The sequence below is a fragment of the Lolium perenne genome, chromosome 7 (genome assembly GCF_019359855.2).
Source record: "Lolium perenne isolate Kyuss_39 chromosome 7, Kyuss_2.0, whole genome shotgun sequence".
Lineage (NCBI taxonomy): Eukaryota > Viridiplantae > Streptophyta > Magnoliopsida > Poales > Poaceae > Lolium > Lolium perenne.
In genome coordinates, this window is record NC_067250.2 from 192,146,285 (window position 1) to 192,162,908 (window position 16,624).

The 16,624-nt window shown below is 46.1% G+C and overlaps 1 protein-coding gene across 1 annotated transcript; it reads left to right on the forward strand.

Annotated features, from left to right (window-relative positions):
* Window positions 1-7,496: 7,496 nt before the first annotated feature.
* LOC127314670 (glucose-6-phosphate/phosphate translocator 2, chloroplastic) lies at window positions 7,497-12,308 on the forward strand. The gene is made up of 6 exons (XM_051345179.2): window positions 7,497-7,822; window positions 8,627-9,120; window positions 9,218-9,443; window positions 10,109-10,331; window positions 10,913-11,126; window positions 11,885-12,308. The coding sequence occupies exons 2-6, from the start codon at window positions 8,632-8,634 to the stop codon at window positions 11,894-11,896; spliced, it is 1,164 nt and encodes a 387-aa protein (XP_051201139.1). The 5' UTR covers window positions 7,497-7,822; window positions 8,627-8,631; the 3' UTR covers window positions 11,897-12,308.
* Window positions 12,309-16,624: the final 4,316 nt, after the last annotated feature.

Consider the following 16,624-nt stretch of genomic DNA (forward strand, 5'->3'; position numbering starts at 1 on the left):
CCATGTAGCTAATCTCTTGACGCAGGGACCTGGTGCGTTCTTCTGACGGGGCGGACAGGTCCACTCCATCGAGCGCGCCTTCAGGTGAGAACCCTTTCCACCTGACGCCATGGGAACGGGTTCTGTGAAAAGAGCCGATGAGGTCGGCTTCGAGGACTGCTTTGACCTCGTCGTACTTCTTCTTAAGCTCCTCGGTCAGATCCTCGTACGTGACTGGAGTGCCGTCCGCCATCTCAGATGTAGATGGCGATGTGGTTGATGTCGAAGATTGTCCCACCGGGCGTGCCAGAATGTGTTGCGGTCAGAAACCCACCGGCGAGCAGCGACGGGCAACACAGGAGAGCCGGGAGCAACTTAGGGCTGCGGCTGGCCCTGGTCCCTCCGAGCGACGGCCCGCAAAGACTCCGGCACGCACGTCCGATGCTGGTGCAAGGGCGTGCCACCTGACCTATACCTGGTCAGGAAGGTGATGGAGATGCCTCGCTTAGTTTCCTGCATGGCATACACGTAAACATTAAATACGAGCCTCGATCGGCTCTCCGGTTATCCTGTGAATCGGCTCAAGGAGCCGATCCACCCATGATTCGCACGAGGTGTACGAATATATGGTGGTCCTGCTTGATCAAGATAAAGCTAAAACGATCTACGACGATTTAGGGTTTTCACCGCATAATCGGAACGTCCTACTCACGATTGGGCCTCGCGGCCGCGCACGGTGATCGTAAGCCGATCCTAGATAGGGCCTAAAAACCAACACGAGGTTGATCCTCGGAACATCCTGTCTAGGGCTAGCAAACTACACCCTACGCGCCGCTGGATCCTCCAACCCTTTGTAAGGCCTAACTATGCAGATATTAAACTAATCCTTGAAAAACAAGGAGCAACCATAACAGATCGGATCTACTAAATAATGATCAAGCGGGGTGCCGCCCCTACACCTAAGATAGGTGTAAGGGCGGCTAGATGCCTAAGGGTTGCACTACGATAGCATATGATACGAAGAACAATGCTAACCCTAACACATCTAAGATAACTACGTTGCTCGCCATCAAAAAGGCTTCAGTACGAGCAACGCATGAACAACGAATAAACTTGTACTGCCTAGATCGCAAGATGCGATCTAGGCAGCATGATGCTTACCCGGAAGAAACCCTCGAGACAAGGGAGTTGGCGATGCGCCTAGATTGATTTGTGGTGAACGTGATTGTTGTTTATTTCATAAACCCTAGATACATATTTATAGTCCGTAGACTTTCTAACGTGGGAATAATCCCAACCGTGCACGAGCCAAACTCTATCGTATCCTACTATATTACAGATACATGGGCAAACTAGCCCAAACTTTGTATAAAAGGCCGATTCACATATATTCTTCCATGTATAATCTTCAAGCCCATCATGATCGTGGCCCACCTCTGACTCGTTCAAATTCTGGTGATAACAGAGTGTCCACTAGTGAAAGTATGATCCCTAGGCCTTATTCCTAAATACTGCTATCACTGCTTGTTTACTGTTTTACTGCATCTGTACTTCCCGCAATATTACCACCATCAACCACACGCCAGTCCTGGGAAGCAAAGCACTTTTCTGGTGCCGTTGCTACTACTCATACTTATTCATACCACATGTATTTCACTATCTCTTCACCGAACTAGTGCACCTATTAGGTGTGTTGGGGACACAAGAGACTTCTTGCTTTGTGGTTGCAGGGTTGCATGAGAGGGATATCTTTGACCTCTTCCTCCCTGAGATCGATAAACCTTGGGTGATCCACTTAAGGGAAACTTGCTGCTGTTCTACAAACCTCTGCTCTTGGAGGCCCAACACTGTCTACAAGAATAGAAGCTCCCGTAGACATCAGGGGGGGGGGGGGGGGGCGGATTATCCGGCCCCAACTCAGGGCGGATTATCCGGCCCTCGAAAGCCACCAACGGATGGATTTTGAGAGGGGGTATTTATACCCCCCCTTCTCCTACCTTCCTCCTTGCTCAATCATTGAAGAAAATCTGCCAAGCCTCGCCACCATTAGAGCCACCTCAAAAACACAAGATTTGCAAGATCTCCTTCCTCCCCCAACCAAAGCTCTTGATCTTTGGAGATTCGAAGGAGAAGACACCGATCTACATCCTCACCGAAGCGATTTACATTTCCCCCTCATTTGTTTGAGGGCCCTCTTGCTAGTGTTCCTTTTTGGATCCCTAGTTGTTTTCTGTTGATGTATTGTTGATGTATTGTTGTGTTGTTACAGATTTGGGAGCCTCCAATTTGGTTGTGGATGTGTGCCCCAAGAACCTTGTAAAGGCCCGGTTTCCGCCTCGAGGAAATCCCTTAGTGGAAGTGGGCTAGGCCTTCGTGGCGTTGCTCACAGGAGATCTGAGTGAAGCCTTCGTGGCTGTTGGTTTGGCTTTCGTAGCAACCACACTCCTCCAAACGTAGACGTACCTTCTTGCAAAGGAAGGGAACTACGGGAATCATCTCCGTGTCTCCGCGTGCTCCACTCTCGGTTACCTCTATCCTATTCTATCTCATATATATTGCGTAGCTATATCTTGCTTAGTTGGTAACCTTGTCATGTAGGTAAATTTACTTAGTTGCATATCTAGAGAATTTACCTTTGTGTCAAGCCTAAATTGAAAAAGAACTAAAAATTGGTTAGCACCTATTCACCCCCCCTCTAGGTGCGGCATACGATCCCTTCACCGTCACCCTAAACTCGTCGTCGACTGGATCTTCACCGCCGGAGATCTGTGTGGGATTCCAAGACCCCCCACCCCAGATCCCAACGAGGCCGTCCACCTCCGGAGAGGAGGTCGCCGCCGCCATACCTGGGGCCGCCGCCCTGGCTCCCATGTGATGCGGATAGAGCATCCCGTCACGCGGAGGAGAAGGTGCAGCAGCTGGCCACCTCCAGGCACGAAGGGCCAAGATCCGGCCACGCCACCACCGCCGTCGCCTCGCCTTCCGATCACCGACGCCGCACACCACCACCACCACCACCAGAGGAGATCATGGGCGCCGCCCCCACCCCCCATGGTCGTGGCCATCTGAAGCCCCCGCCACCGCCATGCCGCGCGGGCTTTGCCTGGCGACACCTCCGGCTGCGGCGGCGAGGGGAGGAAGGGGCAGGAGGGGGCTGAAGGCCGGTGAGGAGGGGCTCCCACGCCACCCGGGGGGAGGGTTAGGTCGGGGAAGGCAATTGAAAAGGTCAACATCTGATTGTTATATCTCATCCCTGGCTAAACATGGCGACGATGGCGTGAGGATGTTTATCTTCATGATTCATGAAGATGTTGTTGCGGAAGAAGTTGACATAGTCGTACGTTATCTTGTAATGTTTCGGCCGTGGTTGCCTTTGTTATGCATTCTGCTTAATAATTAATATAAAAATTCTATATACATCACTTTGATGGAGAGGTGGAGGGTTTCAACCACCTTTTCGGGAAAAAAATGTGTCTTTGATAATACGTACTTTATCCCAAAATGATATTTTCCATTGACTCGTCCTTCTTGATTTACTTTTCCGTTCTCTTAACGCTGTCGAACAATCTTATACAGGATGATCGAAGAAGACATGGCGTCTCACTGATCCGTTCTGTTGCTCCTAGTTCTAGCTCTCGGAATCATGCTAAATCTGAAAGGCCCCGTGAAAGAGACCGGAGCAAGAGAAGAAGATATCGGCCACAGTATGAAATCTTCTTGGCCGACGGCACGGATGGTGAAAGTGACCCCCCAACCCAAAGGAACACACACACATCGTAAGCACAAAACAAGCATTGCCGCTTGTTCCTTGATATTCTAGGCTTCTAGCTAGGTGCTTGCATCAATCAATCTCGGCAGCTCCGATGCGTACAGGGTACAGCTTGGTGAGATGAACACATCGAGTCGCTCGTTTCTGCCATTTGCTAGACCAGAGAAGTCACAGCCTGTTCAGAAAGTGTATATTGAACTTCCCTAAGAATAACATGTCGTCTAAACTTGCAAAACTCTCCATCGACAACGACGCCATAAAAGAAAGAGCAAGTTTGGCAGACAGCAGTTGAGTTTCCATCGCCGACGTACCTCCCCGGCGGGGAGAGGCGGCGATTTTCAGGGCACACGGCGTGATGGCCGGGTGGGTGGTACGGCGTGAAGATGCACATGGAATGGAAGGAAGACGCCACGAAAACTAAATTAAGAAGGTGAAAAAGGAATCTAAGGTGATATCGTTTTCTAAACCTGCCCCTTGATCAGGCGGCTTTCTGAAGGTCCAACCAGCGAGTTGTATATACACGGCTGCTATCTTTGTCACAATTTTCTACAATTGTTTTCTTTGGCAAAAGGCAGCGTTGTATGGGCAAAGTTTTGGTACCTTTGCCTTTTAGTTGATAACAAGAAGAAGCCATGGCACTTTCATCAACGAACACAACTAGCTTGAGTCGGGCATGTCCGCCCAACAGAAAAAGTTCTCCCAAACTTCAAAGGTATAAACTCTTACCAAAACATTTATGCACAAAAAGTTCAACCAAAGAAGTTCTCCCAAACTTCAAAGGAATTAATGAACTCCTACCCAAAAATGTATGCACATGTATATGATTTGCATAAAATTTTGCATGGTAACTTGTCCATTCATATGACTGTAATTTTTTAAAAAAATTATAAGGCAGGTCCAAACCTTCGAAGGGGTGAATATGAGCAAGAACGACCTGGCGTGTATGTGGTGCTTACGCATGCAGACAGTATATATACCCTCGAGAGATATGCAAAGGCGTTGACTACAAAATCACCACTAGCAGTAGCCAATTGCCAACCTGAAGTCACCATGGCTATTCAGCCGTTTGACCTCTTGGATTAGCGGAGAGCCGCCCGTTGCCCCTCAGGGTTCAAAACCCACCAGGGGTCAATCTTTTCCTGAAAGCCCAGTGACCTTCAGCCATGTGCCACTCAGAGGATTCAGTGGCTCGCCAGAAAATTTGGGGACAGTTCAGGGAATATGCTCTACCAAGCACCAACTATCTCTACGTCACTTTTTTTCTTCAAATTTCCCTCTACTAGAATGCTGAAACATATATTGGGGTTTTCCGCAAACTGGAGATGGCTTAAAGAATGGACCATGGAGGAAACAAATCATGTACGGAAGCTTTTGGATCATATATACCTCCTGTATTATTTAATCAGGCTGCTAAGGGATGTAAATTTTTCTTATATCGTGTACGATGGTGTACATCCCATGACAATGTAGCTAGTGATATTATGCCGATAGTGAACACAACGATCTGTGCCTTCTAAAGGAGGAAAATTCATATTATGTACTTATAGGGTAATTGAATTTCCCATAGTTTCATGCCATAAATTATCTTTAAATAAGTAGCTTTACATTCTCTCATCATGGTTATATTTGCACATTCATCCGCCTTCGAATTACGCAAATTATAAGTTCACCCGATAGAGAAAACTCAAAAGCATATTTATCAATTATATCCTAGCTGGTGGTAGTGCAACATCTACTTTAGCAACAAAATCGTTAATCATGTGTATTTTGGTGTTCAATTATAGATTCCACTTAGACTCGCTTTCAACAAAGTTATGCATGAATACTTGGTCTACTTATTAATGAAATTCCAACTGCTTTTTTTGAAATTTCCTTGAGTTATGTAAACTTAGTGGTTTGTGTGACCTAGGTTTCAGCGAGATAGAAATAACCTCTCGCACCCAATGTTTGTATACAAGATGGTTATAATCGATCATATAAACGTACTAGTAAAGCATAGAAGGACAAAAGAACAGTCGACCATACTATACACATAACTTGCAAAATGCAATATGACATATATTGATATGCAGTTCAACAACCACTACAAAACTACAATCGACAAAATATGTGTATTTTGTTATGCCTAGCCTTTGCATCGATTAGTGCACACACAATCATCTTTACTATATAAATTACTAATCGACACAAGAGAGAAAATAAATTAAAATAAAATTGCCGATGAAAGCATACAAGTTTTTTTAGAAATGAAACATGCAACATTACACGATACAATTCATTCAACACAAATCATATTGCTATTCCGTTGTCCAAATTGGCTGGAACTAAGTCAGGCTACCATCTACAGGTGGCCTCACCTAGAGTCCTAGAGCACCATATGGCACACGTTACTATACATGTTAGTCCAAATTACGAGGTGCATACTCTATATCCAAGTTACACTTCACCTCATGAGCTTTTACTTCAGGTAAAGCGTATTTTCAACAGGTGATATATCATAGAGCACCAAAAACTAGTGCCATGAGAGGGAAGGTTTTAGGCACCATTTTTTACTCTAACATGCCCTAAAACTTTGGAAAGCAATTGAAAACATGATATCTGAAGATGGCGAGGGAGGGAAGGGCACCTAACGGTCGTCGATCGAGCGCTGAACTCGATTTTGGACGACAAAGTTCGCCGGAGGCCAAGGAAAGGAGACAAGGGCGGGGATGGGGCCAGATGGTAGCCGAGTGATGCAACCAAATCTAGTAGCTAGCAATGTGCTGACCGATAGTCGAGAGCTCGACAAAGATTAGTGGCTCGCTCGACGATCGCATGAGGGTAGCGGTGACCGTCGGTGGGCTGCGGCGGTGCGCCAATGTCCATCCTGGGAAGTGATGGCGTGAGGAATGGTCAGATTTGGTCGGGGCATCCCGAGATTTAATGACGATGGCGAGGGTTGTAGCAGAGGTCCCGAGCGGAGGGAATGCACGGTAAGTTGATGGCGAGGCTAAGGGAACCGAATGGAGTCACGCCCAGTGGCGTGTGGTAGAAGAACAAGCCGAAATCGGAATCGGGCAACATGGAATTTGACTGTAGCGGTTGGGTTTCCTCCGCAACGTTTGTGGTGCCCCAAATATACATCACTTGCAACTAATTTTTAGGGCATGCTCTATCCTTTAGCATAATTGCATGAAATAATAGTTTTTTAGGCACTAGCATATTTTGCATCACTTATTGGAGGTGTCGCACCTCCAGTCGTGTACTCTAAAACGTTCTTTAAAGGCTTTTGAGATGCGCCGAACACTTAACCTCTCTTGCCACATGTTTCAAAGTTTAATTATATCCGGGCGAGCTTCAGAATTGTCTAGAGCGTCTAGCCATGCACAATTTTCACACTTAACTTTTGTTTGGGGTTGCGTTTGGGGACAGAGCTAGGAACGGACGCCCGCGAACACGGTGACATCCCAAAGCAACCAATCTAACGTTTGGACGTCATTTAGACGACACGACATGCTCTAATGTGATATTATATAACTCCAAAAAAATAAAAGGAAAACTAAACAGATGTCACGTGAAGTACGTGCTCTACTTACTGGCTTCCCCCAGCTGTTATTCTAGTGCTAGGTCTAGTCCATCAGTCCATCAAACTCCAAAACCATGTGCACCGTCGGTTTCCTACTAGGAGAAGAAGAATGTGCCTCCTAGGACTAGCATAAAGACATTTGCACGATGCCCCCTCACGTTTATCAAACCTAACAAAGAGCCACACGGCACCTACCTCCCTCCGTCCCTCCCAGCCGCCACCTTCCCCTTTATACACCTCGCAAGAACTGAACCCCTTTCTCCCCCGTCCTCCGCCCTCCTCCCTTCTTCCTTGTGATCTCCGGCTTCCCGTCTCAGATTCCCAGGTTTGATCCCTGATCCCCCAGCTATACCCGCACGCCCTCCATATATTCCTGGCTCTGCCGGCCTCGGATCCGTCGTCGTCGCAGAGGCGCCCGCCTTCACCAGTTCTTGCCGCGATTTGGGAACAACGGGGCTGCTTTCTTGATCCCACCAAGTTTTCCTTGGGGTGATTGGCGGGAGGAAAAGGTGAGATCTTGCGGAGGTTTTTTCTTCTTCTGATCTTGTAAACAGAATTTAGTCTTCCACCCCGATGCATGATCCGTCGCCGTCTCTTCGAAGCCGCCGCCGTATCACCCGCCTCTGTCACCCAGCCGTCAACCATCATCATCGGCCTGCGCCTCGCGGCCTCGTCGCTGCACCACCTCACCACCTACTTGTCGCTTCCCGTACCACCTCTCTCTCTCCTGCAGCCGTTAGTGTTGCCTGCTCAATATTTTTCTCGGATTTCTGAATTCTGATCCAAAATTAGACTTTTTTTTTGTTGTGTGCCGCGGTCGACGAAAAATGGATCCTTTGCATGCGAATTCTGCCTGGTTAAACCACGAGAGTCGGAGCGTGCGCCCTTCCCTTTACGTGTAGATCACTGGGCGAAAGCGATGTCCATATGCAGAATTTGTCCTCATCCACACCTTCAGAGTCGGAGAGCGTTTTAGCCTTTGTGAGTTTTGCAGTGACCAAGGCGATACAGCTCTGCCGTGCATGAATTGCCTACCAGTACTTTATTTCTTATTACTAATTTAACAAGAGAGGGATCATGCGTAGTTGATTCATTCATTTGTTAATATCAAGGAAAGCTTTGTATCGACAAAACAACAACACAAAATTTCAACCAGCTCTTTCTTGGATAGTTTTTTCATGTCATTTTCATGGTCAGCTTGAAAAGTCTAGCTCAAAAAGGACATCTGATCTTTCTCAAGCAGCTGTTTGATGAGTTTTTATGTCACTTGCTACCTGGTATCTCTCTAAATGGTTCTTTTTGTTGATCTGCAGGAGCCATGTTACCTGCGGTGAAGCTCTCTCCGGCCTCCGTCGCCTTCTCTGGCACCAATCTACGGTCTAAATCAGCTTTGGTCCCGTCTGTTTCCAGTCTCAAACCGACCAAATCCGCAGCCTGCTCCCTTAGACCGCTATACCTTGCACCGCTAAATGGCCCACACACTTCTGAGCTGAAGCCCCGGAGGCAGCAGCTTGATTTCCAGTGTACGGCTTCTGCGGCTGATGACAAGGAGTCCAAGGCTGAGGTGGTGCCGGCCCCCTCGGAAGCAGCGGCAAAGTTGAAGATCTCCATCTATTTTGCGACGTGGTGGGCGCTTAATGTCATCTTTAACATCTATAACAAGAAGGTTCTCAATGCTTTCCCGTATCCCTGGCTCACATCCACACTATCCCTCGCATGCGGCTCAGCGATGATGCTCTTCTCATGGGCCACCCGCCTAGTTGAGGCTCCCAACACTGATGCAGATTTCTGGAAAGCGCTCTTCCCGGTGAGTTGGTCTGCTTCGTGGCAACAATATTAGTATCTGTTATTAGTGTGTCTTGATGGAAAATCATGAATGGCTTCTGTTGTTTGCATTGATGAAGGTTGCCGTTGCTCACACAATTGGGCACGTTGCTGCGACAGTGAGCATGTCAAAGGTGGCAGTGTCATTCACACACATTATCAAGAGTGCCGAGCCTGCGTTCAGTGTTCTAGTGTCAAGGTTCATTCTTGGAGAATCGTTTCCGATGCCTGTATACCTTTCTCTTCTCCCAATTATTGGTGGTTGTGGTTTAGCTGCTGCCACGGAGCTGAACTTTAATATGATTGGTAAGTATAATTAGTTAAAAACCTTTAAGTTGTTTCTTACATATCCTTTTCCTGTTAGTTCAGAATTTGATGCGCGTCTTGCTTGAAACCATTCTACTCACAGTGTTCATATATAAAAAGGAGCTGTATCCATGAGTTAACTGAGGTTACCATTCTTAATAGCTTCAACGATCATTAGTCTGTAATGTTTTTGGACATAAAAAACTTAAAAGACTTGGTAAATGATGATTTGCTCTATCTGGATTTAAGTGGTTTTCAAGAACTATGTGCTTCGGATTTGTAACTTGTGCATATATCAGTAAAAAGGAACATAATAATAGTGGTAAATGATTATTTGCTCTATCTGGATTTGAACGATTTTCGAGAAGTATGTGCTTCAGATTTGTAACTTTTGAAATCAATATACCTTAACATAATGATATATATAATCCTTTGACCTTGTCTAATTTAGGAGAATGGTTGCATCAACTGACTAGTATATTCTCCTTCACACCAAGATATGTGCTTAAATCATTTTTCTTGTGAAGATTTGGTTTGTGAACCAGATGAAGTGGGGGTCATAAGAAACTTTGAAATTGCTTTGAGTGGTGTTTCTCTGGTTACACTTTCAAATCTTGCTGTACTCCTTTTGTGATGTTAATAGTTACTATTTTTCCTCCCACCAGGATTTATGGGTGCCATGATATCAAATCTTGCATTTGTTTTCCGCAACATCTTTTCGAAGAGAGGCATGAAGGGGAAGTCTGTCAGTGGCATGAATTACTACGCTTGCCTTTCAATTATGTCCCTGGTCATACTCACACCATTTGCTATTGCTATGGAAGGCCCCCAAATGTGGGCTGCTGGTTGGCAAACGGCCCTTAAAGAAGTTGGCCCCAATGTTCTCTGGTAAACAAAAAAACTCAACCATTCTGCAATTTTCCCTCTGCTGTTGTTGAACTCTTTCATTTCTAAAACTAAGGCCTATAGATTTTGTCTTAACTCAATCTTCACCAAGTTTTGACCAAATTTATAGATAAAATTATAAGGTAAACATTTAGAATAACAAATCATATTTCTAGATACATTACGTACTATATTTTTATATTGCATTTATTTGGTATTGTAAATGTGGTATTTATTTGTATAAACTTGGCCAAACTTTACATAGTTAATTATTTACAAAAGGATGTACTTGTACTATATATTGTGATTTGTACTTAAATGACATGGGGAAACTTGAAATGATCTTCGTATTCTCGTCATCTGAAGACATCATTTCAACCTTTTGGGCACATTTAACCCACCAGCAGCACTTTTGCTATTATTTTTTTGTACATATGGGTGCTGCGCTGTCCTTGTTGACAACAGTCTGACATGGTGTGTTGGAGGTTACCAGGATTTATGCTCATTTGTACTGGACTACTGGAGTATATACCACACCACAAATTTTATTGATAATTTTGTGATGTAAATGTTCAATGATGCAGGTGGATTGCTGCACAGAGCGTTTTCTACCACTTGTATAACCAGGTGTCCTACATGTCTCTGGATCAGATTTCTCCATTGACGTTTAGCATCGGCAACACAATGAAGCGCATATCAGTTATTGTTTCGTCAATCATTATCTTCCGTACACCTGTCCGCCCTGTCAATGCGCTGGGAGCTGCCATTGCTATCTTTGGCACATTCCTGTATTCTCAGGTAATTTTGGTTGCTTTGAGAGCTCCTATTTGTTGTAGTTGATGTCTCATATTGATAGGAATTAATTTTTGTTTTTGCTGCACTATGGTAAGGTTAGAACCCGTGTATTTAGCATTCAATATTTTCCACTGGTTTAATTTGTGCCCCCCTAGGGCATAGAGGGGTAGAAGTAGATATATCTTAATTTGTCACTGCCTGTGACCAAGAGGTCCCAGGTTTGAGTCGCGGTCTCCTCACATTGCACTTCGTGAGGGTAAGGCTTGCCACTAACACCTTCCCCAGACCCCGCACAGTGCGGGAGCTCTCAGCACTGGGTACGTCCTTTTTTTTGTCAATATGGTTCTGATCTTTGCTGTTCTGCTGTAAATATATATAGGAATTATTCTGGGTTGTTTTGAGGGGCCATAGATGAACAAAGATGATTAGCTAATGAATCAACAAATGCTCAAAATATACGAAAGGGTTGTATGGCATGACTGGAAATATTTACTTGACATGATGGACAGAACTGGAAAGAAGAAACCATAGACAATATATGCGAAACAAAAACTAGATAAACTTCTGTTGCAATGATAATTATTCCTTGTGGTTTATGCCCAACTTAAGTAGTACTCCCTCCGTACCGTTTTAATCGACGTGGAGCGGTGCATACCAATGTACGTTTCACGTGATGGCGTGCGTCGATTAAATAAGAACTGAGGTAGTAGTACTTTTTTGTCACTGAAGTTGACATTTCCTTCTGCTTTATTCTGATGTAGGCAAAGCAGTGAGGTTTCAACTGTTGAAGGTCAGGGCCATGGAAGAAGAATGTCTCTGCAAAAGAAATAGTAGCAAGCGCTGGGGCCAATTTTGGTTGTGCAAGTGTCTTGTAGATACAGAGTTAGGCTTTCACTTGAGAGGTGTGATAATAATAATGGGCCATGTTGCTGTTTCCTTGTTATTTGTTAGATCGCAAACTGAACTCCAGCGGCCATGATCTGTGGTTGATTGTGTCTTGAATAAAAACTGTCGGAAATTCGTCGACACTTTCTCTCCTTCAACATAACTGTTGTTCAAGTCCCAATTTCGATATTTCTGAACAGTAAGAGTACTGAGATCAGGAAACATGGTGTAAATTCTGATGGCAGGGCTTATCTCATGCTTTGCGGCTTTCAGATGTCAGGAACTGTCTCGTGTATTGTCTATCTTTGCTTCATGTTTTTGTAAATCTGTCACTTTTGTTGGCCTTTGAATTTGAAGATACATCTTGCCTTAAACAAAGTTTTCCAATGATTCGTTCCACTCGGGTCACCCAAAAACAAACAAGCCGTGGGATCGGTTGTTGGATCTCGTTTACTCGTTTGTTGCGTGGCCAGCACCCAGCAAACGGACACGCCAGGTGTACTTTCGGATGTGTGTCTTCTGTGCTACGTGGCGCAGCACCTGACTCATCCTTTGTTCAGCGGGGCAGGGACGACGACTTGGGTACAGAGAGTAGTACACCATCGTTACAAGTTCTTAGGCATCGTTTTCGTCCGCCGTGACCGGAAATGCGTCTGGGGCCTGTTCCAGCGGGGCGACGCAAAGTGACTGGGCCGTCCGCCGCGACGTAAATCTGGCCTAAATATGCGCCAGGTTTGCGTCGCGACGGACGCTCAGCGGTCGCGGAAAATGTCCGCCGAAAAAGACGTAGGACCCGCGCGTCAGTGGCTGGAGGGCGATATTATTCCCGCCACTGACCATTCCCCCGCGCCAAATCGGAAACTAGACCGGCGCGAGCAGGCTAGAAGCGATGTACGTCCTCGCCGCCGCAGCTACCGCCATGGATGCGGAGCAAACCCTCGCACCCGCCGCCGCCCCACACTCCCCCGTAGCCACGGCCATAGCCATCTACCAGAACCTCGCCAAGGAGGTCCTCGATGTCTAAAGGCTGGACATCGAGGCCAAAAAGGCAGACGCCGAGGCCAAATTGCGTGCAGAAGACACAAGGATCATGCTTGCCGACTTGAGCGGCGTCGACGATGACACCAGGGCATGGTTCATGAAGAGGCGCGCCGAAATCCGCGCGCGAGACGCCTGATCGCCGGCGCCGGCGCCGGCGCCATGCGCCCAGCACCTTGGCCTCCTTTTGGACTTTTTTTTATTGCTGTTCAGGCCTTGTTGTGCCCCTTTTGCTCCACTTTGCGCCGTACGAGCTGCAAAGTGTGATGAACTTGTTTCAGCCCTCAATTTGCGGCTGTAATTTCGTGCAAAGTCGACGCTATTTCATGTTTTTTGAATTCTGGCCTGCGCCCAAAATGCGTCGCGCCGCTGGAGCCAACCCCAGACGCAAACGAATACACGACCATTTCCCCGTCCGGCAGGCGACGCAAACGGACGCCCGCGGACATTTTGGACGTCCGAAATGCGTCGCGCCGCTGGAGATGCCCTTAGGCCATGCACTATGTTTTTTTTTTTTTTTTTTTTGAACAGGGGCCATGCACTATGTGTATGCGGTTCAAGAAAAAGAACGAATCGATCCAAGTTTGCTGCTATGTGTCGAGCCGGTTCCTTAGCTTGTTTTTTTTTTTTTGAACATGGTTAGGGTCTAAAGACCCTAGTAGCTGCATTGAAAAATAGAGAGGCGGTTACAAATAACAGAAAAGCCCTTACAGGTGAGGGGAATTCTGGATAAAGCACGAGCTTTTACAGATAAGACCCTAACAGAAAATTGGAAAAAGCAATCAGGTCCTCTAAGCTCTTCACCGCATCTGGAGCACGTCGTCGAGTTGCTCCGCCACCAAACTGACACCGGCACCGGGGATGAACCACTTGGCCCATCATCATGGTAGGAGCTGCTGTGCTTCCCCTCGGACTTCTTGGTCTCTGGGAAGTAAGAACACCTGGAGAAGAACCGCCAATCGGCCAGCAGATGCAGGGGCGGGGCGGTGACGCCGGTGAAGGTCCCCCGCTGAATAACTTCCCAGGTTGAACGCCGCCTCAACGGCGGGGTTGTTGAAGCATCCGCAGCTCTCGAGAAGAAGAAACACCACCACCAGTGCATGGTAGCAGCAACACCATGTTTGTCCTCTCCCTCGCCGCCATGGCCGGCCGAGAGGAGCAGCTTTGGTGTGCTACTCCCGGCACCAGAGGCAGTAGGGATAAGATCTACAGCAGGCAGATGCGGAGATGACGACGTGGCTGGGCTCTTCCTCGCCTCCACGGCCAGCCAGGAGCCCTTCCACAGCGTTGGTCGTCGGCGTGCAAGCGCTTTCCCCCTCGCCTCCAAGGCCGGCCAGGAAAAGTCACTGCTCGCTGCTTCCTCTCTGCAGCAGGAGATACACCGCCTCGCTTTTATTTGAAGGAGAGTCGGTCCTCTGCCTCTCTTTCCCCTCCGACCACCGGAGAGGAGGAAGACGCAGGCAAGACCCTACAGGAGCCGAGATCCAGGCGGCCAGATCTCGTCCTCCGCTCAAACTACTGGGCAAAAAGCCCCTACCGGCAGACCGCCACTAAACCTACCTACGCTATATACTCCGGCGCCTCCCCTCCGGCCATCTCTACCGGCTACGCCGGCGAGATCGGCCTCGGGTCGGCCCGGTGTCTTCGAGAGGGCTCTCAGGTACTGTAGAGAGGAAAGAGAAATGGAGGGGGAATGAGCGTCTTGTTCCTTGGCTTGTTTGAATCGCTTTTTGCCTAGACCATGTACTATGTTGTAAAAAAATGAACCATGGAGACCTATGCGTCGTCGCACCATACAATCTGATAAGAAAAGCGAATCAACTAGTTAGTTCGGTTCCAAGTAATCTACATGCACGTTTGGCCCACATGGTATGGATAGAACTAGGGAAAGAAAAGCTGGCAAAGAGATGCATGCATGTAGTACGGGCCAGAATCATACATAGCTGCTAAACACCACCGGCTCCTAAATCTAACACAATTTCTTGAACCAAACACACATAGTACATGGCCTTAGGAGCATCTCCAGCTACCGGGCTGCAGACATGGAATTAGCCTTCAGGCAACGATTGTTTGTCTACGTTTGGGGTGTCCAGCGGTCCGACACATTTTATCCGCCTAGATCGTCCATGTTTTAGGCATTTTAGAAATGCATCACAAAAAAGGTAATTTCTAGCAATATTTAGCCATTTAAACCATGACATCAATGTCACGAATTACGCCTAAATGTAGTCCAATCCAAAATAAGTATAGTACAATACAAATTTAAGTGGGGCACAAGAGGGCCATGGAGGCCACGGTGCTCACGGGCCATCATCTTGTACTTGAGATCTTCTTGTAATTTAACGATCATTGTAATAATATTTGATTTCAATATGAGTATTTTGCACAATGTTTTCTATCCTTGATCTTATTGATATGAGTGAGCAGTCCTCAGAACTGCGGGTTGAGGTGACCTTGCAACAATTATGTGCATCTAATACATGAGAATATTATGTGGTGATTGAATAGAAGATATGTATCTTGTTTCTCTCTCTCTTGTCTCTATCCATGGACTTATAGGTACTCAAGATCCCAGGGATTGATAAAGATGAGAGGTGAGATGAGTACTGAATTGTCGATCTCACGCGAAACCCAGTGAAACAAAGGGACTATGATTTTCGTTCAAGGATCTACTTAGAAATAAAAGTAACATCATATTTAACGCTTGATATGTATTCTACTTAATAATTGTTATAATTCATTGCTTCATGGTATAACAGTTGGATCAAAAGACTATTGCTATGCTTGTGGCTCGCATGGGTTTTAGTTTTATGAATGTGCTCCCCACAACCCTATCTATATTAGATCATTTCACACATGAATGTGCTTATTATTATCTTTATCACATGTGTGTGCGTAGCCGTAGGTGAATCTTCAACCCTGGTCTATTTCCATCCGTTGCAACAACCAACGATTCAAAGTAAACTATAAAGGTCCAGTAAACATAAAACAAAACAAGCAAACAAGTCTTGTAGAAGTTCCTTAGATTTCCATACAACATTTATTTCCCATGGTTTGATAAACCTAGATCTACTAGGGAAAAAAATTACTATACTACATCTATAATCCGGATCGAAGGCATCAACCCTTTTTCTGGCGCCGTTGCCGGGGAAGCAATTCACTATCATGGTAAGGTTACTAGAGACCTTGTTTTTAGTTTTGTTTTTGTTTTTAGTTTATTTATTGTTATTAGTTTACTTTCTGTTATCTAGTGAAAAAAATAGTTACTTGTTTATCATATCCTAAAAATACCAAAAAGAAAAGAGCCATGGCATAAAAGAAGCATGGGGAGTATGCTACCCCTAAAGATGATTTTACTCGTGCGCCTATTACTCAGCCTCTTTGTCGAAGCGTAAACTTATGAAATTAAGCCTAACCATTGAGTTTAGTTTAGCATAATCAATTTGGAGGTTCATCTGCTGAGGACTCGGGTTTGCACTTAAACACATTCTCTGAGATATGCGACATGATGTGCATAAAACATGTTACGCCCGGTCAAGCTATGCTTATTCCCTTCTTTTTAAGAGGAAAGGCTAAGG

Coding starts and splice junctions, on each gene's coding strand:
- LOC127314670 (XM_051345179.2), top strand. CDS start 8,632: ATGTTACCTGCGGTGAAGCTCTCTCCGGCCTCCGTCGCCTTCTCTGGC. Junction 9,121..9,217: donor TCTGGAAAGCGCTCTTCCCG/GTGAGTTGGTCT, acceptor GCATTGATGAAG/GTTGCCGTTGCTCACACAAT. Junction 9,444..10,108: donor GCTGAACTTTAATATGATTG/GTAAGTATAATT, acceptor TCCTCCCACCAG/GATTTATGGGTGCCATGATA.